Source organism: Microcaecilia unicolor, chromosome 10, assembly GCF_901765095.1.
Source record: "Microcaecilia unicolor chromosome 10, aMicUni1.1, whole genome shotgun sequence".
Classification (NCBI taxonomy): Eukaryota; Metazoa; Chordata; class Amphibia; order Gymnophiona; family Siphonopidae; genus Microcaecilia; species Microcaecilia unicolor.
In genome coordinates this window covers 209,513,328-209,540,784 of record NC_044040.1, presented here as the reverse complement: position 1 = coordinate 209,540,784, position 27,457 = coordinate 209,513,328, and the positions used below count along the sequence as shown (strand labels likewise).

At 45.6% G+C, this 27,457-nt stretch overlaps 1 protein-coding gene across 2 annotated transcripts in view; it reads left to right on the top strand.

Moving 5' to 3' along the window:
- OPA1 (OPA1 mitochondrial dynamin like GTPase) overlaps nucleotides 1–27,457 on the top strand; it is a 145,725-nt gene that overhangs the window by 53,328 nt on the left and 64,940 nt on the right. For both annotated transcript variants that reach the window (XM_030217161.1, XM_030217160.1), the window contains 11 exons: nucleotides 990–1,061; nucleotides 1,335–1,434; nucleotides 3,141–3,271; nucleotides 6,335–6,407; nucleotides 6,501–6,573; nucleotides 8,166–8,281; nucleotides 11,615–11,679; nucleotides 14,133–14,209; nucleotides 18,787–18,952; nucleotides 21,022–21,174; nucleotides 22,424–22,532. In XM_030217161.1, the coding sequence (XP_030073021.1) occupies nucleotides 990–1,061; nucleotides 1,335–1,434; nucleotides 3,141–3,271; nucleotides 6,335–6,407; nucleotides 6,501–6,573; nucleotides 8,166–8,281; nucleotides 11,615–11,679; nucleotides 14,133–14,209; nucleotides 18,787–18,952; nucleotides 21,022–21,174; nucleotides 22,424–22,532 (1,135 nt within the window). The remainder of the gene's footprint in view (nucleotides 1–989; nucleotides 1,062–1,334; nucleotides 1,435–3,140; nucleotides 3,272–6,334; nucleotides 6,408–6,500; nucleotides 6,574–8,165; nucleotides 8,282–11,614; nucleotides 11,680–14,132; nucleotides 14,210–18,786; nucleotides 18,953–21,021; nucleotides 21,175–22,423; nucleotides 22,533–27,457) is intronic.

The window sequence follows — 27,457 nt, the reverse complement described above, 5'->3', positions numbered from 1 at the left end:
TTTTTCACATTGCTGTTGAGTAATCTTAGCCCACTCTTCTTTGCAGAGCAATTTTAATTCAGACAGTTATTGCAGGACCTAGACCATAGACCATTATTAAAATGGACTTTGGTAAACTCCACTTCTTATTTCTGGGATAAGCAGCATAAAATGTTTTGTACATTTTTGGGATCTTGCCGGGTATTTGTGACCTGGATTGGCCACTGTTGGAAACAGGGTGCTGGGCTTGATGGACCTTTGGTCTATCCCAGTATGGCAATATTTATGTACTTATGTAATCCGGTTTGACTCTTAGTGGACATAAGGTGGGCTAAAAATTACAGAATAGAATAGGGTCTATTTTTTTTTTTTCAGAAACACTTCAGAAAAAGCAGCAGATCCCTGGTCAACCTCCACCAGCCTGTCTCTACCCCTCTTCCTTCTAACTGGCTCTCCCCTCCCTCCAGTTTTTAATCTTCCCTCCTATACTTTCTCTGTAGATTTGTTTTGGTGCCACCTTATGAAGAGCTATTCTGTTTTCTTCCAGCACCACATAGCTCACACTGGGTTGAACTGCGTGATGCTGTCTCAGCCATGTGAGAATAGAGTGGAATTTTGGGCACCACATGCTCAAATTCATTGAGAGCTGCATGGTACAGGTATTAAACAGATGGTGGTATGCTAACAACGGGTTTGAGGAAAAGATTGGGGGGAGTTTGTGTACAGGAGTCCGGGAGCCACACTTAAAGGTTACTGGGGATTGGCATTTGGCCCCAGGTCCTGCAGTGAAGAACACTGGAATATACTACGTATGGCAAAAATGGAAGCAATACTTCACAATAACAATTTGAGGGAAAGGCATAAGAGCTGGTGATCTTTCTGTAGTTTTGAAAATATTTTGGCTTGAGGGGATCCAAAAGTTATAGGAATGTGATTATATTGAAGAACTATTAGTAAATGCATCATACAGCTGCATTGATCCTTCATCTGGATTTGGGTTTCTTTTCTAGACGATTTCTCTAAGTGTGAAGGGTCCTGGTATTCAGAGAATGGTGTTGGTTGATTTACCCGGTGTCATTAGTGTAAGTATTTCCCTTTGAAAACATTTCAAAAAGAACTAAAAACCTCTCTTTCTCAAGAAATTTCTTGGCTAATCATCGCTTACTGTTCATACTGCTCATAATTGTATAACAACAGTGTAATTTCTCATGACTGTTAAATGTAAGTCACATTGAACCGAAACTTGGTTTTGGATAATTGTGGGATATAAGAATGAATAAATAAAATGCATTAGCTTGAAAATAGTATTGCATGGATTGCTTCAGCACCTTATAATTTGCTTTGTTTTTTTGAAGACTGTGACATCGGGCATGGCTGTTGACACCAAGGAAACCATCTTTAATATCAGCAGGGCTTACATGCAGAATCCCAATGCCATAATCCTTTGCATTCAAGGTAATTCTGGCAGTGTGGTAGGTCATGTTAAACTGTTGAAATGTGAAGAGTAGAAATTCTTCAGTCGCTTGTAGGCCTGCTTTTTTATTGGACTAACTTAATACATCTGTGTCTGTCCTTCTAAAGCCGTGCTAGAGGTAATGTTACTTGAGTATTCATAGCTTAGTTTTGCACTAACCTGATAGAGGAATCACAGCTTTTGAAGGTTAGACACAGGTCAATAAAGGGGCAATATTTACAAGTGACTTGTTTACCTTTACCTTCAAAGGTAAAACAAGAACTCAATGTGTTTAGTGTCTGATATGAATTAACCCTGTACAGAGTAATTTTCAAAAAGCAATTTATCTGGGTACATCAGCTATCTGAAATTGTCCGCCCTGTTTATGGGTAAAAATATGCACATCCTTTCACCCACACTTCTTCTGGGTGGGGCTGAGCTGGGGGAGGCAATAGTGTACGTAATTTTGAAGAGATTCATTGTTGGGAGAAGTGTGTGCAAAAAAGCTGCAGATAATTTTTCCTGGAAAATCTTTCAAAGAGAAAATACGTTTAGCATACTTTCCTTTTACAGATTAGTGCAAAGCCTACAGGTATAAAAGTATCTGTAGACTCTGTAGTTTTGAAAATCTTTGTGTGGGTGCCAAGGTACATTTGTTTTATTTCTATATATGGTTTGATAAATACTTTAATGGCATGTGTGCACACAGCTATTCATTCCTACAAATATTTGATGCAAATATAACGCTTTAAGAAATGTATCCAATGGATTTTCCTTATGTTAGGTAAGCAGAGATGCCTTTGTTTAAAACAATCAATATTACTATTGCAGCATTTCTTATCAGGGCTCCGTGCTAGATATGAAAAAGAATTCACTGAATTCTAAAGCATTCTTTAGGCCAGTGGCCTCAGGATACACCCAGACAATCAGATTTCAGGATATGCATGAGAGAAGTTTACATGCACTGTCTCCATTGCATGCAGATGTATGTCATGCATATATATTACGACTATCCAAGAAACCAACTGAAAGGGTTTGTCCTAAGAACTGGGTTCCGAAACAGAGCATGGCCCGATTTGGATTGTGCACGTCAAAGTTCAGGATTTATTTTAGATTTTTATTTTCCACTTGCTGTAATGTTTGATATGCTAAAGTTTTATAATTTGCTGGAGTTTACATAGCACAAGTTCATATATATTCATCATTTACTGTCACTTTAAATGCAACCCCAGTTTGTAGTGTGAGAAGCAGCAGGATGAGAAATCAGGGCAGCCAAGGTTCAAATCTGCTGCTCTTTGTGATAACTGGGCAAGTCAATTAATGGGCTGTGTCGGCATTGTTGCATGGCTTAGTAAACAGTGGGGGGTAGATTATAAGCTCTCCAAGGATGGTAAAATACCCATGGTATCTGAATTTAACTTGCTTTGAGCTATTCCTATAAAAGATTTTATTTATTTAAAAAATAAAATGCCGTAACATCTACGATTTTTTGTGGCTTACAATAAACGCATAGGGGTACTAGTTTTGCTAAGATGCGCTGAAAAGTGGGCTGCGCTAGTGTAGGCGCGTGTTTTGGGCACGCACAGATCCATTTTTCTGCGCGCCTTAACATTTTTGCCGAAAATGGACGTGTGGCAAAATTAAAAATTGAAGTGGAAAGTAGCATCCAGGTGCAAGTCAGTGTGATACAGTTCCTTCATTCTTTCAGATGGATCAGTGGATGCCGAACGTAGCATCGTCACGGACCTTGTTAGCCAAATGGATCCCCATGGCAAAAGGACCATCTTTGTTTTGACCAAAGTTGACCTCGCTGAGAAAAATGTGGCCAGTCCAAGCAGGGTAAGAACTGTTGCGTCCTTCAGCAGTTTGGGATAGAGTCGAAGATGAACTTGGTACTTTGGAGTGCATTTGATGAGCTTTGACAATCAAATCGTGTGTGTAGTGAAGAATTGTTTTCACTATTTACAGCAGCAAAAGATGATTTGACCATTTTTCACTCAAGATTTTGAAGCAGTATTGTATGCTTCTGTTTTGTCACATCTGGACCACTGCAACACTTTATAGGCATGGCTGCCAAAAAAGAAGTTGACTCACTTGTATAAGGGATATAGGTCTGGTTACTTTAAAAAAAAAAAAAGATAAGTAAGCTAACAAATTATGTGGAGTGGCCTAGTGGTTAGGGTGGTGGACTTTGGTCCTGGGGAACTGAGGAACTGAGTTTGATTCCCACTTTAGGCACAGGCAGCTCCTTGTGACTCTGGGCAAGTCACTTAACCCTCCATTGCCCCATTGTCCCCACAGAAGCAGAAGCCTGCACGGCCACATTGGTGATCTGCAAGGGCCGACTTCTAGTGGAATAGCAACATTCCATGTAGAATCTCAAATAGTAGCAACAGTGGAGGAGTGGCCTAGTGGTTAGGGTGGTGGACTTTGGTGCTGAGGAACTGAGTTTGATTCCTAGCACAGGCAGCTCCTTGTGACTCTGGGCAAGTCACTTAACCCTCCATTGCCCCCATGTAAGCCACATTGAGCCTGCCATGAGTGGGAAAGTGCGGGGTACAAATGTAACAAAAAAAATAAATGTATGAAGTAGACTGCACAAAAAAAAACAGATTATAAAAACTGAGGACCGATGAGGATTTGGGGCAGTTGTGTAGTAGTTTGTAGCTGCAAAGATTTGACACGCCAGTTTCTGATGGTCCAAAAATAATGTATTTAAACAGTCTTAAAAGATTAAAAAGTCTGAAAACTGATTCTGTACTTATAAAATTGTGGATTTGAAAATTTACTGAAGATGATGATGTTTTTGAACAGTTAGAGAACACTTCTTAGGGCTATATTAGAGATGTTATGAGAGACATTGAATTGTTGATCGCTGGGATAGAACATTTGGGGCCCTGTTTAATAAGGCGCGCTAGTGTTTTTAGCACACGCTAAATGCTAGAGACACCCATAGGAATATATGGGTGTGTATAGCGTTTAGCGTGCTGTTTATTGTGCACTAAAAACACTACCACCCTCCTTAGTGCAGCTTAATAATAAATCTCTAATTTGAAACCTAACCCTCTTGTAAACATCTTGGATTACTTTCTTAGGGTAACCTCTTGCAGCTAAGTGAGACTGCAGATCTTTTCCCTGGTCTCTAAATTCCTCCATCTGGTACCTTCTGAACCTTAGGAATTGGGTAAAAGGGAGACTATGTTTTACGGCTGGTGGACGATCATTCTGAAAATGTTCCGACCTTTGGTTTTTTTTATAAGCTGGAGTTACAAATCTCTCTTCGTATTTAAGAATCCTTACATCTAGGAACGACAGTTGTTCATGATGATATTCTCAGCTGAATTGCATCTTGGGATGACAACTGTTTAACCATGTGTGGAAATGTGTTAATTCTTCTTCTGATCCCGTCCAAAGCATAAATACATCATTTATATACATCAACCAGATTTTTGTTCGTTGTAATCCATCTGTCTTCAAAATCTTGGTTTCCCTGTGTTTGTAAGTACCTGTGTACTTTGCAGCTGCTGTTTGTAGACACAGTAGCATGTGTATGCTCTTCGTTCCTCAATTTAGCCATGCACTTGGGACCTTCTTTTTATCCTGGCTAAAATGTGGGTGCTCTAGAATGTGCATGAACTTTTCAGTTCAGCAGCTGTAGCTGGATAAATAGAAATTTATATGTCTTCACGATTCTCTGCAGTTAGTTGTTTCATTTCTGTAGTTCAGTTAAGAACATAAGAGTAGCCATACTGGGTCAGACCAATGGTCCATCTAGCCCAGTATCCTGTTTTCCAAACAGTGGCCAAGCCAGGTCACAAGTACCTGTCAGAAACCCAAATAGTAGCAACATTCCATGTAGAACTTCAAAGAGTAGCAACATTCCATTCAGAATCTCAAGCATGTGGAAAAAAGTGGGGTATAAATGTGCATAAATAAATAAATACATCTCAAAGAGTAGCAACATTCCATTCAGAATCTCAAAGAGTAGCAACATTCCATGTAGAATCTCAAGCATAAGAACATAAGAGCAGCCATACTGGGTCAGACCAATGGTCCATCTAGCCCAGTATCCTGTTTTCCAAACAGTGGCCAAGCCAGGTCACAAGTACCTGTCAGAAACCCAAATAGTAGCAACGTTCCATGTAGAATCTCAAAGAGCAGCAACATTCCATGTAGAATCTCAAAGAGTAGCAACATTCCATTCAGAATCTCAAAAAGTAGCAACATTCCATGTAGAATCTCAAGCATAAGAACATAAGAGTTGCCATACTGGGTCAGACCAATGGTCCATCTAGCCCAGTATCCTGTTTTCCAGACAGTGGCCAAGCCAGGTCATAAGTACCTGTCAGAAACCCAAATAGTAGCAACATTCCATGTAGAATCTCAAAGAGCAGCAACATTCCATGTAGAATCTCAAAGAGTAGCAACATTCCATTCAGAATCTCAAAGAGTAGCAACATTCCATGTAGAATCTCAAGCATAAGAACATAAGAGTTGCCATACTGGGTCAGACCAATGGTCCATCTAGCCCAGTATCCTGTTTTCCAGACAGTGGCCAAGCCAGGTCATAAGTACCTGTCAGAAACCCAAATAGTAGCAACATTCCATGTAGAATCTCAAAGAGCAGCAACATTCCATGTAGAATCTCAAAGAGTAGCAACATTCCATTCAGAATCTCAAAGAGTAGCAACATTCCATGTAGAATCTCAAGCATAAGAACAATGGTCCATCTAGCCCAGTGTCCTGTTTTCCAAACAGTGGCCAAGCCACCTGGTAGAAACCCAATTGCTGCATACAGTTGTACTACATAGTTGTTCAATGTATGTAAATAGAGGGCAGGTATTAGAAATTGCGTGCAAGCATAGATTTAAAAAAAACAATTTGTTTGCATTTGTTTTTTAGATCCAACAAATAATTGAAGGCAAGCTGTTTCCAATGAAGGCCTTAGGCTACTTTGCTGTTGTGACCGGAAAAGGTAATAAGATGCTAAAAGCATCGCAGTGTTTATGTATGTGTGTGTTTGTCTGTGTGGTCTTTCTCCATATAGTAACCTTTCTCGTTTTTATAGGAAACGTCAGTGAGAGCATTGATGCCATTAAAGACTACGAAGAGGATTTTTTCCAAGGCTCAAAACTTCTAAAGTATGTCGCTACATTAAATCTTCATGAGCAGTAAATTCTGTCGTTGCCACATACGACAATGCAGACAGAGTGATACAGAGGGACCTCACCTTGTATGTGCAGACTGACAAGCTCTATGACAAGTTCATTTACACCCTCTTTGATATCTGATTGTGATTGAAAGCTTCTTCCCTGATCCAGGCGCTATCAGTCAGTTTTTCAGATCACGATGACAGATTGTTTGTATACAGTCTAGGGCAGGCTTGTCGAACCTACAAAATACGGACCAGAATCCGGCCAACCAAGTGTGGTTTTTTTTTTTTTTTTTTTTCCTGCCCCTTGGAGATTTGGAAGTTTTGGGATTCCTGCTTCCCTTCATGACTTGGCTCTCTGTAAATTTGAGCTATGCGGTTCAGGAAGTTCAGATTGGTATTGCAGTTTCAAGTTTTGCGAAACTTGTAACCGTGACACCAACCTGAACTTTCGACACCACACAGCTCAAGCTTGCAGAGAGCCATGTTGCAGTAGGGAAGCAGGACCACTTTATATGCTGGTTTTAGACTGATTAAGGAGCTTTCAAGGCACAATGTTGATCACACTCCTTTAAATCTCACAGTCTACAAAGCAGTGGACTCCTAATGAAGGCTGGATAGCCGAAACATGGCCAGTGTTGAGTTCAGCAAATTTTGGGACTATGAACTATTTATCTGCCAATAAATTATTTTTGGATCTTCCTGGTAACTATTTTCTTCCACCCATGTGTTATGTTTGTCATGTTTTATTTATTTATTTATTGCATTTGTATCCCACATTTTCCCACCGTATGGCAGGTTCAATTTGGCTTACATATTGCTAAAAAGGCGGTTACAAAATTTAGATTTGTAGAAGTCTAGTACATAATACAGAAGTACAATAAACGCTTAGGTTGATATATTAGCATATTGTGAGAGAGGTTAATATTATTGTTTTCCATTTCTGAACTTTTCGTGATGTATGGTGTTGTGGGATTAGGCAGATCCTGGGGGGGTGGGAAAGACTTCTTCAAAATATGTCATATGCATTATGTAGTTTTGTTCTGGCATGTACAGCTAGTGTTTGTAGAATGAGAAACTTTTTTTTTTTTTTTTTTTTTAAGTATCATACTCTGCTAAGAATCCAATTTATTTGAGGGTCAGTATTGCAGCTACATCTCTACAGAAACACAGTACAGCAGTAAAATAGATGGCCAAAGTTAGCCAGCCGTACTTTGCAAGTTTGTGAGCAGGAAAGGACTGTGCTGAACAGATTGATGTTCATAGCTATAAAGAGGTAGATCAATGAGACCAGCTCCCCATCCCACTGCAGTGATCTCTGTTTATTAAAAGGAACATTGAAAAGAGAGATAAAGACCGTCATCTGCAAAAGAAATTCTATGACACAAAATCACAACAAATTACAACAAATAAGTAGAAAAAGGGACTGTTTCCTATTGCAGTGCTGAAATAAGGATATTAAAATAGAGATGCAGCACATTCTCTTGAAGCATTTAGAGTAGAACAGATCAACCGACCGTTATTTTAAGCAAATGTATTTGCGAGCTGATACTGAAGTACTTTACTGTGACTTATTCATAGGACAGGGATGCTGAAGGCACACCAGGTAACCACAAAGAACCTAAGTCTTGCTGTGTCCGACTGCTTCTGGAAAATGGTGCGAGAGTCTGTGGAACAACAAGCGGACGCCTTTAAAGGTAAGCCTTTCGGTGCACTTAAAACGTATAGGGGTCCTTTTACTAAGCCACAGTAGTACAGGCGTGTCTTTTGGACGCGTGCAGAGCCATTTTTTACCTCGTCTAGGCAAAAATCCTTTTTAAGGGGCCGCAAAAGGGGCATGCACTAAAATTTAAACCAGCGCATGTCCATTCTTGGCCTGAGACCTTACTGCCACCCGCTGACCTAGCGGTAAGGTCTCATTCGCTACCTCGGGATTCGACGCGCGCCAGATTAGGAAATACCTCCCGGCTTACGCGCTAGACAGGCGATAGTGCCGATTCGGTGCATGCTGTACGTTCGTAGGCCCTCCTGCACCTTTATAAAAGGGCCCCATAGTTTATAGATGCTTTGTATTTTAATGTAAAAAAAAAAAAAAAAAGGTGGGTAATAAGTTTTAAATTAAATAAATTCATTAAAATCTTTTCTCTCTTCTATGTTGTAATCGATAAGCTTCCTTTCCTTCATTTGTGACCCAGTCCACAACAGCAGCTCAACATCTGTAACTGCAGCAAGCACGCCATTGCTTCTGAAACTGTTACAGGACAGATCCGTTCTTTCTAGCCATTTAAGTAAATATACACGCTTCTTTTCTCTAATCCCTGCATCATGAACAATGTTGCTTATACTAGTTTAAATATAGTATTAAGCTTTTGTTACATTCTGACGGGCAGGACCTGTTTTATCACTTAGTAAAATGTGTTAATTTCAAAGCACATTATCTTCCCCCCCCTCCCCCAATATTCAGTGCTGTTTAACCTGCTAGGAACAACTTCTGGCCGGTTAAATAGCGCTTAGCTAGGTAACTTCTAAAATTGAGCGCATCGCCGACCATTTGACGGCCAAATCGGACCGCCAAAACAGCTGGCCTATCTTTGGCTAGTTTAAACTTAACCAGCCAGCGCTGAGTATAGGCTTGGCCAGTTAAGTTTAAACCGGCCAAAAAATAAACTGGATATTCAATGCCAGTCATCGAACATGGCCCGACATTCAATATCCCGTCTTTCTCCCGACTGCGGGAGTTAACCGGGCTGCCTTCAGCAGTCTGAATATCGGCACAATAGACTTACAAAGTTATATTGGTTTACTATGAGGGGCATAATCGAACGGGGTGCCCAAGGTTTCATGAGGGCGTCCTCACAGGACGGCCCCGTAAAGGGGCGGGGCAACCAGTATTATCGAAACAAGATGGGCGTCCATCTTTCGTTTCGATAATACGGTCGGGGACGCCCACATCATGGAATTTAGGTTGACCTTAGAGATGGTCGTCCTTAGGTTGTTTTTGAGATGGCCGTCCCCGTTTTTCGGCGATAATGGAAACCGAGGACACCCATCTCAAAAGCGACCAAATCCAAGCCATTTGGTCATGGGAGGAGCCATCATTCGTAGTGCACTGGTCCCCCTGACTTGCCAGGACACCAGCTGGGCACTCTAGGGCACCCTAGGAGGCACTGCAGTGGACTTCAGAAAACGGTCCCAGGTGCATAGCTCCCTTACCTTGGGTGCTGAGCCCCCCAACCCCCCCCCCCCCCCAAAACCCACAACTGTACACCACTACCGTAGCCCTTAGGGATGAAGAGGGGCACCTACATGTGGGTACAGTGGGTTTCTCGTGGGTTTTGGAGGGCTCACATTTACCACCACAAGTGTAACAGGTGGGGGGGGGATGGGCCTGGGTCCGCCTGCCATGAAGTACACTGCGCCCACTACAGCTGCTCCAGGTACCTGCATACTGCTGCGATGGACCTGAGTATGGCATTTGAGGTTGGCAAAAAAAGTATTTTTAAAGATTTATTTTGAGGGTGGGAGGGGGTTAGTGACCACTGGGGGAGTAGGGGGAGGTCATCCCTGATTCCCTCCAGTGGTCATCTGGTTAGTTTGGGCACCTTTTTGATGCTTGGTCGTGAAAAAAAATCGACCAAGTAAAGTCGGTCAAGTGTTCGTCAGGGACGCCCTTCTTTTTTCCATTATCGGCCGAGGACGCCCATCTCCTAAGCACGCCCCAGTCCCACCTTCGCTACACTGCCGACACGCCCCTGTGAACTTTGGTTGTCCCCGCGATGGAAAGCAGTTGAGGGCACCCAAAATCGTCTTTCGATTATGTCAATTTGGGCGACCTTGCGAGAACGACGCCCATATTCCGATTTGTGTCGGAAGATGGGCGCCCTTCTCTTTCGAAAATTCACCTGTATGTAACTTTGTAAGTCTATGTGCTTTCAAAATAAACACCTATATTAGTATAATATCTAGAAAACACCAAATACAGGCAATACATTAAGAAATGCAGCTCTCCACACATTCTTTACAATTTTGTTTCCAGCTCACCAAGCAGACGTGTCTTCAAAATCTTCCATTCCACTAAGTTGCTTCCCGCTATTCTAGAACCTGTGGGATAGTTGTGTCCATCAACTAGCAGGTGGAGATAGAGAAATGAAAACAGAGACTTATCTCTTTTGGTATCCAGTACAGCTCCTCAGCATTTTCTCTCTCCAGCAGGTGGATGGACACACTTTTCAACCTCTGGTTCTGAATGCTTTGCTCCTGGTCCAGTTGAGCTTTGCAAGTGGCTTGAGTCTGCGCAGTCATATCTGGAGGTCTTCAGATCCCTGTCTCTGATTCCCCACGAATTTACTTCTTCCTTCCTTTCTTCCCAACTGGGTTGGACGGCCACTGCTTTTATCGCTCCTGTCCCATTGAGGATATTATAAGGACTTTTACAACCAGCCAGAACTTTTACAACAATCTCACTGTTAAGCATTTCTGTTACAACATCAGAGGTTCATCAGACCCCTGGGGCAGACCTTTTCTGCCGAAACACAGTCGTGTCGGGTTATCTTTTAGCTGTTTTACAATAAAGACTATTTGATATCCTCCTTGGACCTACCTCACTTTGTTTTGCAATAAAGACTATTTGATATCCTCCTTGGACCTACCTCACTTTGTTTTGTTTTGTGTGACGAGCTGGTCCTGATCCTGAGTGAATTTTTTTATTTCACGGCATATTTCTGCCTAGCGCCTGTACCCCCATCCTGCACACCTTTCTGGCCTCTTCTTAAAAGCAGTGCTCTACATTTGAAAAATGTTGATTTCCTAGAAGGAAAACTCATGGTTTATGGCAAAATCACGTAAGCCTTAATGAGCTCTCGAATTTTAAGTAAGCATCTGTATTAAAACATTCCTTCTGCAGTATATTTTAGGGACTTTAGTAGAAATGTTGGGTTGCCAATACCATTACTAAAAAGTTATGATCAGAGAGAATAAAATGTTTATGAAGCTCAATTATGAATTTCTTTTTCTGTAACTTTCTCTTGTAGCAACGCGCTTTAATCTTGAAACTGAATGGAAGAACAATTTTCCACGACTCAGAGAACTTGACAGGGTAAAATTTTATGTTAAATGTGTTCTTTTTTTTTTTTTTTTTTTTAATTGTGAGTGGAAAATTATATTAATATAATCAGTCACCAGGGAACTAGTCCTCAAAACACAAATCCAGTAATCGTGTAAAACTAAAGCAGCAAACCAGTTGGATATTGTACTTATTAACTGCCAGTGGAAGGGACAGTTGCAGAACAAAGGATTAAATCCTGGAGTAACAAAGAATCATTACTGCATAGAAAGACTTGTGCATGCATGTAATAGACTCTCAGTGGACAGAACAGAAGGTCCTGGAGTGATGGTACTTGAGGATAGAGCTGAATATGACAGAGCATCAGTATGATCTTGTCACCACTTTTTATCTGTCAAAGTTTTAAAACGCTCTGATGGTTTTGCGGCGATAGTGAAAGAAATAGATTTTAACAGCATTGTGGGGAAGGTGAAGGAGGGTTTGAACATGTGAACCAACAAAGGAAGTGTTAAACAGTGGAGTACCAAGGGGGGGGGTGCCGTGTGCCGGTCAGCTTCGTTCGTTTCCATGCTCCCTCTGCCCCGGAACAGGAAGTAACCTGTTCCGGGGCAGAGGGAGCATGGAAACGAACGAAGCTGACCGGCGCACGGCACCCGGGGGGGGGGGGGGGGGGGGGGGGGGGGGGGGGGGGGGGGGTCGTGCTGCACCCGGGGGGCGGGGCGCATCGGCGATCCGCCCTGGGTGTCAGCCCCCCTAGGAACGCCACTGGTGTTAAAAATCACTCAAGGCATACAGGCTTTTGGGATTAGGCTGCTGTGAGAAGTAAAATATATAAGGAATCCAGTTTTGGGTAACTGAGGTAGTGAGGAAGTCATTAAGGATTGGTTAGATAAAGAGCAGGAGATGGAATGCTACAGCCATTATGGGAAAAGAAAGAAAAGGAGAGTGATGACTATCAGAAAGAGGTAAGATGAGGTAAGAACAGGGAAGCACAGTTAAACCATCCCACTAAACATAACCGACAGGTCAGAGTGTATGTCCAGCTAGTGTAATGGGTTGTTTCAGTCACAGGCCATGTGTACAGGTGCCCCTCCACTTTTAAAACTGGTGAGATTTCTGCACATTGCAGCTTTGCAAGGGTTTTTCTGACAACATGTAGAAACATTGATTTCTAAAGCTTTAAGACACTGTCAAGATACTATAGAAACCTGGTTTGTACTTGGCCTGCCTTACCCAATAACGGATCCTTTCAGAGCCGCTGTCTATTGTACTGATGTACATATATCCAGATTAGAGGTGATTATAAAAATACCCTCCGTTTACTTTTATTTAATATAATAATTGGTGTTGTGGTTTCTAACACCCCCATGGAAATCCTTATTCCCTTATTGATTGCCTAACCAAGAACTGAAGAAATATGCAACTTAAAGTAATCATACTAGGTGAAAACAACACAGCTAATGACCCGTGTATTAAAGTAATCATAGTAATGGTCCTTTCTTTGTAATTCTTTGCTCTTGTTCATGATCATGCACATGGCGCAAGTGTCAGACAGTAAAAATATGGAATACAAAACCTCATTTTGAGTTTTGTGTTTGATTTTTATGGCTTTTTTAGTCTGGGGGCAGCGTAGTAGGGTTGGCTGAGAGGAAAGGTGTCTAGGAAACCCCTTCTCTCCCTCCAGTCTGACCACCCTGCCCCAGACCCAGCTTATAACTTCATCCTCAACCCTACTCCTTTTCCCCCAAACATTACAAAAATGCTCCAGTGGTTTCCCACTCCTCCCTTCCCCAATGTTTAAAAAAAAAAAATCCCTGATGGTCTAGTTGACCCCAGCCTCGTCTCTCACAGCTGCTCCTTCCCCCAAGTCCCCTCAAAATACCTGCTAGTCTAGAGGGACCCCCACCCACCCCAAGCCTAGCCTCCCTGTACCTCGAAGGAGGCAGGTGCGATGGCCACTCACGCCTGCCTCCGGGTGCCGCCATCTGCAAAATGGTGGCAGCCTGCTCTGCCTGTTGTATCCTAGGAAGCACTAGATACCTTATAAGGGAGAACATTTTTTTTTACTGTTTGGGGAAGGGGGTGGGTGCTGCTAGACACCAGGGATATGTTTGGGCTGTGTGGGAAGAGGTGTTGGGTTGGAGGTAAGGGGCTGATGCATACTGTGGTCATGTTCGTAGGTGTGTTTGTTTGTTTGTTTTTTAATGTCACTTTCCTGTCAGTGCCTGAACCAAGCACTTCTCAGGGACTGACAAGACAGTTTACATTGTGCTGAGCCGCAGATTACTGTCATGATTATAATGTGGTGTTAATTTGCATACTTTGAGCATGCTGTGGAAATTTTTGTGTGCAATGGTAGAGTGAAGAATCTACCATGAACCTTTGAGCATCACATCTGTTTGCATGTAACAGCGTGATGATGTTTGGTTGATGAGGTATCACCTGGCAGGCATAGTTTAACTTTACTTTCTTTTTCTTTTCCTTAGAATGAGCTGTTTGAAAAAGCTAAGAATGAAATCCTGGATGAAGTTATAAGCTTGAGCCAGGTTACATCGAAACACTGGTAATTCCCCTTCTTCCAGTAAAATCAGCTTGTGTACCATGTCCTATTTGTAGGTTATTGTATTGGCACAAAGGATGCTGTATGCTTGTTCCTTCCTCATATGTCATGTCCTTCTACAAATTTAAAGTATTCTTACGCAGCCTACAAAGAATCCCATTTTCTCCAGAACCACTACTCCTGCTAGGTTTTCAAGGTGAAATTATAAGGTTGCAGTTTGCTGCTCTTAGGATAATGGGGTCCTGTCATCAGTGCACTGCCTTCATGCAAGGGCAGCAGTGCACACATTAGAACTGTTCATAGTTAACCTTGTTTAGTCTCACACTCCCAGCAAAAAAATGGCTAGGTACATATTTAAAATCTTGGGTAGGATACTTTATTTGGCCTTATTTTGCATAGAATGTTTATAACAACCACTAATTTTTATTTATTTATTTTTTATATTGCTTTGTTCATTACATCTTAGGCTCATATAATAAAGTGCACTGTTTTTGTGTTCATTATTGGGGATGGGAGGGGGACTCACATGTTTTGGTTTTTTTTCATGCAAATCTGGCTGATAGTGCATAAAGTTTTGCTTATACTCTATCCAAAATTTTGGAAAAAAAAGAATTACGCCGCATTGAAGCATAGTATTTTTGCATAAAAACATTCTGCAAAACTGTCACACTTAGGGCCCTGTTTACTAAGGTGCGGTAGTGTTGTTAGCGCATGCTAAAAATTAACGCGCGAGCTAACCGTGTAGACGCCTATAGGAATATCATGGGCATCTACATGGTTTGTGCATGCTAATGCTTAGCACATGGTAAAAATGCTAGTGTGCCTCTAGCACGGCTTAGTAAACTGGATAGGAAGCTGGCCTGTTTGGGTCTTCTAGCGACAGCGTGCAGTTTGTTGGAGGCAAGATCATGCCTGAAGTGGCATCAGCAGTCTGCAAAGAGCAGTCATAGCCTTGATTCTAGAGGGATAATTTCTCACCTTCCTCGATCTCAAGGAAGTGTACTTGCATATACCCATATGGCTGTCGCATCAGAGGTTTCTACGTTTTGCAGTGCTAGGCCGTCACTTCCAGTTCAGGGCTTTGCTCTTCGGTGTCGCCACAGCTTTAAGAATGTTTATGGTGGTGGTGGCGGCAGCATCCTTCCTTCAGCGCCAGGGAATCTAGAGTTCAACCATATCTTGACAACTGGCTCATTCATGCATCATCCTATTCGGATAGTGTGGCGGCGACATACAGTTATCTGTCTTCTGCATCCATTGGGTAGGGTGATCAGTCTCGAGAAGAGTAGACCAACTCTATCGCAGGAGCTTGAGTATCTAGACGTTCTATTTGATACAGCACTAAGAACTTCGTCGCCGAGGCCAGGAGGTTGAAGCTGGTTCAACAGATTCGTCTTCTCCTTAGTCAAGGCAGGCTCAGGGCTGGGACTATGTCCAGATTCTGTGGTCAATGACAGCAGCGATGGAAGTGGTGTCATGGACAAGGCCTCGTATGCGGCTGCTCCAGGAATCTCTTCTCAGCCACTGGTCTCCGGTGTCACAGAAGTACAACCTTCATCTTCCTTGGACGCCGGTTGCCAAACTGAATTTGTAGTGGTGCTGTCACCCAGGAACTTAACTGTCAGAGCTCCCTTTCCAATAATACAATGGGAGATGGTGACAACAGACGCCAGCAAATCAGGTTGGGGAGTTCATTACAAGTTTCATCTAGCACAGGGCACTAGGATGGAACAGGAATCTCAGTGATCAATAAATTGCTTGGAGCTCAGGGCAGTGTGGAATGCCTTATGTGACTTCGCTCCCTTTCTGGCTGGGACACCAGTTCGAGTTTTCTCCAATAATGTGACTGCGGTGGCTTATATCAACAAGCAAGGCGGGATACGCAGTCCAATAGTAGTGGAGACTGCCTCCTTCATGAGTTGGGCAGAGAAAAATCTCTGCTTGTCGGCAGCTGACATCGCTGGGTCCCTTGAGTGTGGAGGCAGACTTTCTCAGCACGCACTTCTTGAACCCTGAAGAAAGAACTATTCAGCCAAGGTTTTCAGCTGATAGTGGACTGATGAGGTTCTGTGCTTCTGGACTTGATGGCAAAGAAAAGCAATGTGTAAGTGCCCAAGTTCTTCAGCCTTTGGAACAACAACAACAACAATCATTGATGGGGATCGATGCCCTACTGTATATCTTCCCTCCTTGGCCCATGGTAGGCCGTGTGTTGAAGAGGATCATGTTGCACCTGGATTAACTGTGGAGGCCATGGTACGTGGACCTGATTCCACTTCTGGTCTTTTCCAACTTCTTCAGGCACACGGCTTACTGAAGCAAAGTCCAGTGCTCATGGAGAATCTGTGCCCCTTTGGTTTAATGGCTTGGCCATTGAAAGGGTTTGGTTGAAACAAAAATATTATTCTGATTCAGTCATTGCTGCCTTGCTTCTGGCTCTGAAATGCTCTACATCTATGTTGTATGTGAGGATGTGGAGGACATTCGAGGGCTGGTGTTCTGAGTGTCGAATGTCTCCCTTCTCTGCTCAGATCGCTCACGTCCTAGTGTTTCTCCAAGCAGGCCTTCAGAAAGGATTGGTGTTGGGTTCTCTACATGTTCAGGTTGCAACTTTGACCTGTTTCAGGCGCTGACATTTTTTTTTGTTACATTTGTACCCCGCACTTTCCCACTCATGGCAGGCTCAATGCGGTTTACATGGGGCAATGGAGGGTTAAGTGACTTGCCCAGAGTCACAAGAAGCTGCCTGTGCCTGAAGTGGGAATTGAACTCAGTTCCCCAGGACCAAAGTCCACCCCCCTAACCACTAGGCCACTCCTCCATCTCTTGTGGCTCAGTCAGATGTTGTTTGATTCTTGCGTGGAACTGGCTGCTTGCGGCCTCCATTTCATACGTTGTGTCCAGAGTATAACCTTAATTTGGGCTCTTCAGAAACCTCCTTTTGAGTTAATCTGGAAGGCCTCCTTGAAAGAGCTTACGCTAAACACAGCATTCTTGATGGCTGTTGCATAGGCACATAGGGTTGCAGAGCTTCAGGTTTTCTCTTGTCGTGATCCCTTTCTTCACTTTTTGGAGGTGGGGGGTCTCCCAGCACATGGTTTCTTCATTTCTTCTGAAAGTGGTATCCCAACCAATCTGTGGAGCTTCCATCCTTTCGCAGAGAGAACGAAGATGCTCAGTATTCCTTGAAGCTTCTTGATGTGCGTAGAGTCCTTCTTTTGGGAGTTTTGCAAATTAGATAGAGTGTTTGTGCTGTTTGGTAAACAGAGGCTTGGCCTCATGGCTTTCAAGCCAACGAATGCTAAATGGCTGAAAGAGACTTATCACTTCAGCTTATTTGCTTGCAGGTTAGCAGGCTCCTCAGGTCTTGTGGGCTCATTCTACAAGGCGTGCAGTGACATCCTGGGCGGAGATTACCTTACTGTCTTGAGCAGATATTTGCAAGGCAGCGATGTGGTCGACACTGCATACCTTAGCCAAACACTACACGGTGGTCATTGCAGCATGCTCAAAAGCCAGTTTGGGGGCTTTAGTCCTCAAAGCGCCAGCGCCAGGATCCCACTAATTCTAGGGATTGCTTTTGAACATCCCACAGGTTCTGGAGTAGTGGGAAGCAATGTAATGAAAGGAGAAATTAGGTCTTACCTGATAATTTTCTTTCCATTAGTCTTTCCCACTTTTCTAGAGATCCACCTGAGGCTTCTGAGATGTTTAGTTGTTGCGAAGTAATGAGTCAAATAAAGACTGTCACCTTCCATAGTGCTTCCTGTATATCTCTTGTTTCTACAAGTCCAGAGACGAGAGAAGTCCACACATGTTTGCTTGTATGGGTTAGTGTTAGGTTATTGAGTTGTTTAAGGTTGTTGTGTTTATTCTGAGTTTTTTCCTTACTGCTTGACTATGTAAATGCTGAGGAGCTGGACTGAATGCCAAGAAAGATGTGTCTCAGCTCAGTTTTCAGTTCTATGTCTCCACCTGCTGGCTGATGGACACAACAATCCTACAGGGTCTGGAATAGTGGGTAGGACTAATAGAATGAAAATTATCAGGTGAGACCTAATTTCTCCGTAATCTAATGATGATCTGGATTTATCTGATAATTTCTCATCCTATTATGAAACACGAGCTTGGACCCATGGGGATGGGAGAGGAAAAGAGTACAAGGGTTGAAATGCTTCCAGAAATAATTTTATGAGGGGTGTGTATGTATGGTACGCTTTACTTTTATGCTCCTAAGAGTGTAGATCTGTGTGTCCACCCACACTACACAGCTGTGATAGGGGCTGCTTGACCCTTTGTGTCTGTTAGTAATCTGGTCGGACCCTTAACAGCAAAATAGGGATTAAAAATATAAGGGGCTGTTTACTAAGCCATGTTATAGGTGCGTTAGTATTTTTAACGCGCGTAAACCATATAAGCTCCTACAATATCCCTATAGCACCTACACAGTTAGCGCACGTGCTAATTGTAGGTGCGTTAAAAAAGCTAACGCGCCTTAGTAAATGGGACCCTTAATTTGGAATTAATATTATTTGTGCACGTCTGGAAACTTCTTGTAACATGTCGGTCTTCAATTTCAGGGAAGAGATCCTTCAGAAAATGCTGTGGGATAGTGTGTCCACTCATGTGATTGAAAACATTTATCTGCCAGCGGCACAGACCTCAAACTCGGGCACTTTTAACACTACCGTGGACATTCGCCTCAAACAGTGGACCGATAAGCAGCTGCCGCACAAGGCTGTCGAGGTTAGAACATAGACCACTTCTCCTACCTAATTTCCCTATGCTTATCCCTTGTCCCATCCCCCTTCTGCCTCCTCTACCCCTCCTCCAATTGCTAACCTACCCTTGCTCATACCTCTTCTACTCCCTTCACTCTTGCCCATCTCTACCTACTTATTTCTTTTATTATTCTGATATACTTAACTTATTTTTCCTTAGCGTCCCTCCGAACCGGACCAGGATTGGACTGATGGGTTGTGCTCGCCTACCAGCAGGTGGAGACTGAGAAAACAAACTGTGACTCTAGAGAGCCAATAAGAGCCCTGGTCATGTGACCCTAGCCTCAGTATTTTCTCAGTCTCCAGCAGGCAGGAGGTGAGCCCATTAGTCAGTCTCTCTCTCTCTCTCTCTCTCTCTCTCTCTCTCTCTTTTAGAGGTTAATAATAAGAACAATAATGCTACTTTTTTCTTCTGTGCCTACGAAATCTCTGTTAGAGGCTTGGCAGATAGGGATTTCTTTTCTTTCTTTTACAGCCTCTGGGGTGTTACACTCGGGTGCCCCGAGTCCCTCCCCCCCTTCCTCCCCATCTCCCATACTTAGCTGGGAAGGGCTACCCTTTGCTTAGAAAGGTGTATTGCCTTTGGGAGAGGCAGCCATTTTTAGTTGTTATTTAAAAAGACAAAGAAGAGAAGTTATATGGTGAAACCTTTCCTTTCCCCAGACTGCTTTGAGCCGGCAGTTTTGTTGTGTTTCTTTGCCAGTTTTTTGTTAAAAAACAACAACAACAACAAAAAAAAGGAATGAATGGATTCAGTCCCCATGGCCTTAACGAGCAATATTTTTTACTTACATAATTTCTTCTCCGTTTTTTTCCTCACATTTGGCAGCGGCACATTTGGAAAAAAAAAAGGGGGGGGCGCGAAGAGTTGTTTCTGGGACACTATTTGTACAGTTAGTGTCTCATTAGCAAATGTTGAGAGAGGTAAGAGGGTTGCCGATAATCAAAGGCACTTGCTGGTTAGCCGGTTTTGTTAACCGGAAAAGTGCCGACCAGCGGAATGTTCTTCCTCTGACCCACCTCTAGCACTATCTGGACAGTGCTGGAGCAGTTGATAGATAAAGCTATAGGTTTCTGATAGTGAATATTCAGACCGTTCCCCGGATAAAGTTAAGATAGCAAAAAAGTCAGTCCTAATTCTATACAGTTAGTGGTATAAATATTACTGCTAACCAGATAACACTGTCAGTCGGCGCTGATTCCCAGATATTTAGCGCTGGCCACTATCCAAATACTAGAGTTGAATGTGGCAGCCTGGCACTTAAAGAAAACAGTGATTGCCACTGGCTTAAATCCTGGAGACCAAGAATCAGGTTATAACATATAGATTAAGTTTTCATGCATGTCTAGTTGTAATAATGCTCTGTTTCTGGTTGGAATTTCTGCAGAAACAGTGCTGCTCAGTGTCCAGTGCATGCTGAAGGATTCCCCTCGGTGGAGGAGTAGCCTAGTGGTTAGTACAGCGGATTTTGATCCTGGGGAACTGGGTTCATTTCCCACTGCAGCTCCTTGTGACTCTGGGCAAGTCACTTAACCCTCCATTGCCCCTGGTACAAAATAAGTACCTGAATATATGTAAACCGCTTTGAATGTAGTTGCAAAATACTACAGAAAGGCGGTATATCAAGTCCCATTTCCCTTTCTCTATTTGACATTCTAAATGGAATGTTGCTACTATTTGAGATTTTGTTGCTACTGTTTGAGATTCTACGTGGAATGTTGCTAGTGGAGGAGTAGCCTAGTGGTTAGTGCAGCGGACTTTGATCCTGGGAAACTGGGATCGATTCCCACTGCAGCTCCTTGTGACCTTGGGCAAGTCACTTATCCCTCCATTGCCCCAGGTACCAAAACTTAGCTTGTGAGCCCTCTAGGGACAGAGAAAGTACCTGCATATATAATGTTTACAGTGCTGCGTACGTCTCGTAGCACTGTAGAAATGATTGGTAATAGTAGTAGTAATACTTTTCTGCTGATTTCTTTTCAGCATGGTGGATAAGCTTCTTAATGGGACATTTTATCTGGATACCTTTCTAGGTTGCCTGGGACACGCTTCAGGAAGAATTTTCCCGTTTTATGACTGAACCAAAAGGCAAAGAACATGATGACATTTTTGACAGGTTAAAGGAAGCTGTGAAAGAGGAAAGCATCAAACGTCACAAATGGAATGAGCAGTCTGAAGACAGCCTGGTAGAGTATAGCAGGGGTCTCTGGGCCAGATGCACTAAACTTAACGAGCTAGCAACGTGATTTTTAAACTGGTTCTAGCCAGTTTAGCGCGCAAGTAGTAAACCGGGACATGCAGAAAAGGGTTCTCCGAGCCATTTTCCTGTCACGGTAGCAGCTAACGAAAACGGAATGCAAATGAGCTAATTACTATAATAATGTGAATGCGATGCGATACACTACCGTTTCCGACCCTATGCACCGTGGAAAACCTAACGGGAGGTCTGCACCTCTCGTTGGGGCTGCTGTGAGCGGGACCCATGCAGAGGAGGACACCCATCGCAAAAATCGGAAGGAGAAAAAACAACGTCCAAGTGCTCGTCAGGGATGTCCTTTCAAGTGCCTAACACTTGGACGTCCTTCACTCAAAAAAAAAAAGGACGTCCCTGACGAACACTTGGACGTTTTTTTTCTTCAGATTTTGTGATGGGCGTCCTTCTCTTGGATGCGTTTTTCTTACAACTAAGGTGCTCGAACCAAAATTACCACCACCGGAGAGAATCGGGGATCGGGACGTGCGAAGACGTCCAAATCAAAACTATTTGGACGTCCCTTTCGATTATGCCCCTCCAGGTCTCTGTCAGCCAATCACAGAGCGTTTAGCTGACACCAGTGACAGCGCTGTGATTGGCTGAGAGAGACCTGGAGGAGCATAATCGAAAGGGACGCCCAAATAGTGACGTCCTCGCATGTCCCGATCCCCGATTCTCTCCGACGGTGGTCATTTCAGGCACGTAACAAAAACCCGTCCAAGAGAAGGACGTCCATCACAAAAAAACATCCAAGTGCTCGTCAGGGACGTCCTTTTTTTATTTGAGAGTGAGGACGTGTATGAAGCCATCTTTGGCATGCGCAGAGCAGCCAGCATAACGATTGCCTGCTCTGCGCATGCTCAGCTGGCCGACTGGCTTCCCCTCCTTTGGCGTGCAAATGAGCTAACAGCGAGCAGCTCATTTGCATGCGATTTCCTTCATGCATGCCCGTTTTTTAGCGATTCGCTAAGGGATCGGTAAGGGAAGGGCTCTTTCTGTGGAGTTAGTGCATCTGTCTTTTAGCAAGTTAAATTGCTTTGAACTGAACACAGTGAGAACAGTTTTGAAAACATTTATGTTAATTTGATTAAAACAGTTTTCATTTATCTGTAGCAAATAATCTCTCTTAGCATCTCCAGCTTGTAAAGCTGACTAAAGGTTTTCTTTTCCTGCTGTCGCAGCGAGTAATCCAACATAATGCTTTAGAAGATCGCTCTATATCTGACAAACAGCAGTGGGATGCTGCCATTCAGTTTATGGAAGAGACTCTTCAGAGTCGCCTTAATGATAGTAAGTATACATGTTCCCAGCGTACAGAACACCCAACCAAAACATCCTCGTTCACTGGACACTCACAGTGAAACACCAGAAAAAAAAGACCCAACTCTTTATCATTTTTTAATTTTTAAAAATGTTTTGGAAGGACTACTACTACTTATCATTTCTATAGCACTACTAGACGTACGCAGTGCTGTAAGGAACCCTCTGAACAGTCTTTTACCCAATGTCATCCACCGGAGTCACTTGGGGTGACCCAGAAATCTTCTGTTCACAGGGTTCCTTTAAGCGCCACACTATTTTCAAATGCTCAGTTGTATTCATGTGCTCCCTTTGTGTCTAAATATAATTCTCCGAGGACAAGCAGGCTGCTTGTTCTCACTGATGGGTGACGTCCACGGCAGCCCCTCCAATCGGAAACTTCACTAGCAAAGTCCTTTGCTAGCCCTCGCGCGCCCGCGCGCTCCGCGCATGCGCGGCCGTCTTCCCGCCCGAAACCGGCTCGAGCCGGCCAGTCTTCTTTTGTCCGCACTCGGTACGGTCGTGTTTTCGCCGTGTCGAGCCCCGGAAAGTCGACCTCGCGCGTCCAATTTATTTTGAGCGTGTTTTTTTCCTTCGGGAAAGTTTTCTCTTAGTCGGGAAGTGCTCCGGAAACCCCCCGCCGGGTTTCGTGTAAATCCTCCCCGTACTTCCAGCTTTTTGCCCCGGTAAGTTTTCTTTCGTCGTCGGGGTAGGCCTCTTTTTGGCCTCGGTCGAGATTTTTCTCCCTCTAAATTTTGGTGCTTCAAATTTCGCCATTTCGGCTTTTGATTTCGCCGGCGTGATTTTTCCGCCCATGACATCGAAGCCTTCCAGCGGCTTCAAGAAGTGCACCCAGTGCGCCCGGGTTATCTCGCTCACTGATCGACACTCGTCGTGTCTTCAGTGTCTGGGGGCCGAGCACCGCCCTCAGAACTGCAGTCTGTGTTCCCTGCTTCAAAGGCGGACTCAGGTAGCGAGACTAGCCCAGTGGAACGTGTTGTTCTCGGGCTCTTCGTCGGCATCGGCACCGGGATCTTCGAGTGCATCGACGTCGTCAGCGTCCAGACCATCTTCCTCGGCCGCCCCTGCATCGAGTGCATCGAGGCATCGGGCCTCTGCATCGGCGCCGAGACATCGGATAGCTGCATCGACGTCGGTGGTACCAGGACCTCGTCTGCTGATGTCGTCGGACGGTGGTGCATCGGGTGGAGTGCAGGTGAGGGCTGTCCATTCCCCTGCTGGTGGCGGTGAGCCCTCGGGTGGGTCTCCGCCTACCCTGAGGGCTCCTGCGGTACAGCCCCCCCGAGATCGACCTTCTTCAGTCTCGGCCCCGAGGAAGCGACGGATGGATTCGACGTCCTCCTCGTCGGTGCCGGGGAGCTCCGGTGACATGCTTCGGAAGAAATCGAAGAAGCATCGACACCGGTCTCCTCCCCGTGTCGGCACCGAGAGCTCTGGGTCGCCGAGGGATTCGGCACCCAGCAGGCATCGGCACCGAGAGGACCGCTCACCCTCTGTTCAAGAGGTGTCGATGCGCTCCGCTCTGGACAGCCCGGAACAGCCTCCACGCCCGGAACAGGTACTGACGTCGACGCCTGCATCGACCTCTCAGCCTTTCTCTGCAGCCACTCTAAACGAGAGCCTCCGGGCCGTTCTCCCAGAGATTCTGGGAGAGCTGTTGCGCCCTACCCCTCCGGTACCGGCGGTGCTTGCGCCTCCGGTACCGTCGAGCGTGGCGCCGGCTGGCCCATCGCCCAGGTTGAGGTCCCCGACGTCGGTACCGCGTGCGGTGCCGACCGCGGCCACCTCCCAGGAAGGCTCCCCGACCACGTCGGCGGAGGGAGCTTCGCCGATGCGGGCAAGGGAGTCTACCTCTCGACGCCCCCATCGTGGACGGGGTTCCACGGAGTCGAGCAGGGCGAGGTTGCAGACACAGGTCCGGGAACTCGTGTCTGACACCGAGGGTGAGGCCTCGTGGGAGGAAGAGGAAGATCCCAGATATTTCTCTGACGAGGAGTCTGAGGGTCTTCTGTCTGATCCCACTCCCTCTCCTGAGAGACAGCTTTCTCCTCCCGAGAGTCTGTCTTTCGCTTCCTTTGTCCGGGAGATGTCTACGGCCATCCCCTTCCCGGTGGTTGTGGAGGACGAGCCCAGGGCTGAAATGTTTGAGCTCCTGGACTATCCTTCTCCACCTAAGGAAGCGTCCACTGTTCCCTTGCACCATGTCCTGAAGAAGACATTGCTTGCGAACTGGACCAAGCCATTAACTAATCCCCACATTCCCAAGAAGATCGAGTCCCAGTACCGGATCCATGGGGACCCAGAGCTGATGCGCACTCAGTTGCCTCATGACTCTGGAGTTGTGGATTTGGCCCTAAAGAAGGCTAAGAGTTCTAGGGAACATGCTTCGGCGCCCCCGGGCAAGGACGCTAGAACCTTAGACTCCTTTGGGAGGAAGGCCTACCATTCCTCTATGCTCGTGTCCAAGATCCAGTCCTACCAGCTCTACACGAGCATACACATGCGGAACAATGTGCGGCAGTTGGCGGGCTTGGTTGATGCTCTTCCCCCTGAGCAAGCCAAGCCTTTTCAGGAGGTGGTCAGGCAGCTGAAGGCGTGCAGAAAATTCCTGGCCAGAGGAGTTTGACACTTTTGATGTTGCGTCCAGGGCCGCTGCTCAAGGTGTGGTGATGCGCAGGCTCTCATGGCTGCGTGCCGCCGACCTGGAGAATAGAATCCAGCAGCGGATTGCGGACTCGCCTTGCCGTGCGGATAACATTTTTGGCGAAAAAGTCGAACAGGTGGTAGAGTCTCTCCACCAGCGGGACACCGCATTCGACAAGTTCGCCCGCCGGCAGCCTTCAGCTTCTACCTCTACAGGTAGACGATTTTTCGGGGGAAGGAAGACTGTTCCCTATACTTCTGGCAAGCGTAGGTACAATCCTCCTTCCCGACAGCCTGCGGCCCAGGCTAAGCCCCAGCGCGCTCGCTCTCGTCAGCAGCGTGCGACTCAGCAAGGCCCCGCGGCTCCCCAGCAAAAGCAAGGGGCGAGCTTTTGACTGGCTCCAGCAGAGCATAGCCGACATCCAAGTGTCAGTGCCGGGCGACCTGCCTGTCGGAGGGAGGTTGAAAGCTTTTCACCAAAGGTGGCCTCTCATAACCTCCGATCAGTGGGTTCTCCAAATAGTCCGGCAAGGATACACCCTCAATTTGGCCTCAAAACCTCCAAATTGTCCTCCGGGAGCTCAGTCCTACAGCTTCCAGCACAAGCAGGTACTTGCAGAGGAACTCTCCGCCCTTCTCAGCGCCAATGCGGTCGAGCCCGTGCCATCCGGGCAAGAAGGGCTGGGATTCTATTCCAGGTACTTCCTTGTGGAAAAGAAAACAGGGGGGATGCGTCCCATCCTAGACCTAAGGGCCCTGAACAAATATCTCGTAAAAGAAAAGTTCAGGATGCTTTCCCTGGGCACCCTTCTCCCCATGATTCAGCAAAACGATTGGCTATGCTCTCTGGACTTGAAGGATGCCTACACACACATCCCGATACTGCCAGCTCACAGACAGTATCTGCGATTTCAGCTGGGCACACGCCACTTCCAGTACTGTGTGCTACCCTTTGGGCTCGCCTCCGCGCCCAGGGTGTTCACAAAGTGCCTAGCTGTGGTAGCAGCGGCGCTTCGCAGACTGGGGGTGCACGTGTTCCCATATCTCGACGATTGGCTGGTGAAGAACACATCCGAGGCAGGAGCCCTGCAGTCCATGCAGATGACTATTCGCCTCCTGGAGCTACTGGGGTTTGTGATAAATTACCCAAAGTCCCATCTTCTCCCAGTGCAGAAACTCGAATTCATCGGAGCCCTGCTGGATTCTCGGACGGCTCGCGCCTATCTCCCAGAGACGAGAGCCAACAACTTGTTGTCCCTCGTCTCGCGGGTGCGAGCGTCCCAGCAGATCACAGCTCGGCAGATGTTGAGATTGCTGGGCCACATGGCCTCCACAGTTCATGTGACTCCCATGGCCCGCCTTCACATGAGATCTGCTCAATGGACCCTAGCCTCCCAGTGGTATCAGGCCGCTGGGGGTCTAGAGGACGTGATCCACCTGTCCACGAGTTTTCTCGAATCCCTGTTTTGGTGGACGATTTGCTCCAATTTGACTCTGGGACGTCCCTTCCAAATTCCTCAGCCACAAAAAGTGCTGACCACGGATGCGTCTCTCCTGGGATGGGGAGCTCATGTCGATGGGCTTCACACCCAAGGAAGTTGGTCCCTCCAAGAACGCGATCTACAGATCAATCTTCTGGAGTTGCGAGCGATCTGGAACGCTCTGAAGGCTTTCAGAGATCGGCTGTCCCACCAAATTATCCAAATTCAGACAGACAATCAGGTTGCCATGTACTATGTCAACAAGCAGGGGGGCACCGGATCTCGCCCCCTGTGTCAGGAAGCCGTCAGCATGTGGCTCTGGGCTCGCCGTCAGGGCATGGTGCTCCAAGCCACATATCTGGCAGGCGTAAACAACAGTCTGGCCGACAGGTTGAGCAGGATTATGCAACCTCACGAGTGGTCGCTCAATTCCCGTGTGGTGCGACAGATCTTCCAGGCGTGGGGCACCCCCCTGGTGGATCTCTTCGCATCTCAAGTGAACCACAAGGTCCCTCAGTTCTGTTCCAGGCTTCAGGCCCACGGCAGACTGGCGTCGGATGCCTTCCTCCTGGATTGGGGGGAAGGTCTGCTGTATGCTTATCCTCCCATACCTCTGGTGGGGAAGACTTTGTTGAAACTCAAGCAAGACCGAGGCACCATGATTCTGATTGCTCCCTTTTGGCCGCGTCAGATCTGGTTCCCTCTTCTTCTGGAGTTATCCTCCGAAGAACCGTGGAGATTGGAGTGTTTTCCGACCCTCATCACGCAGGA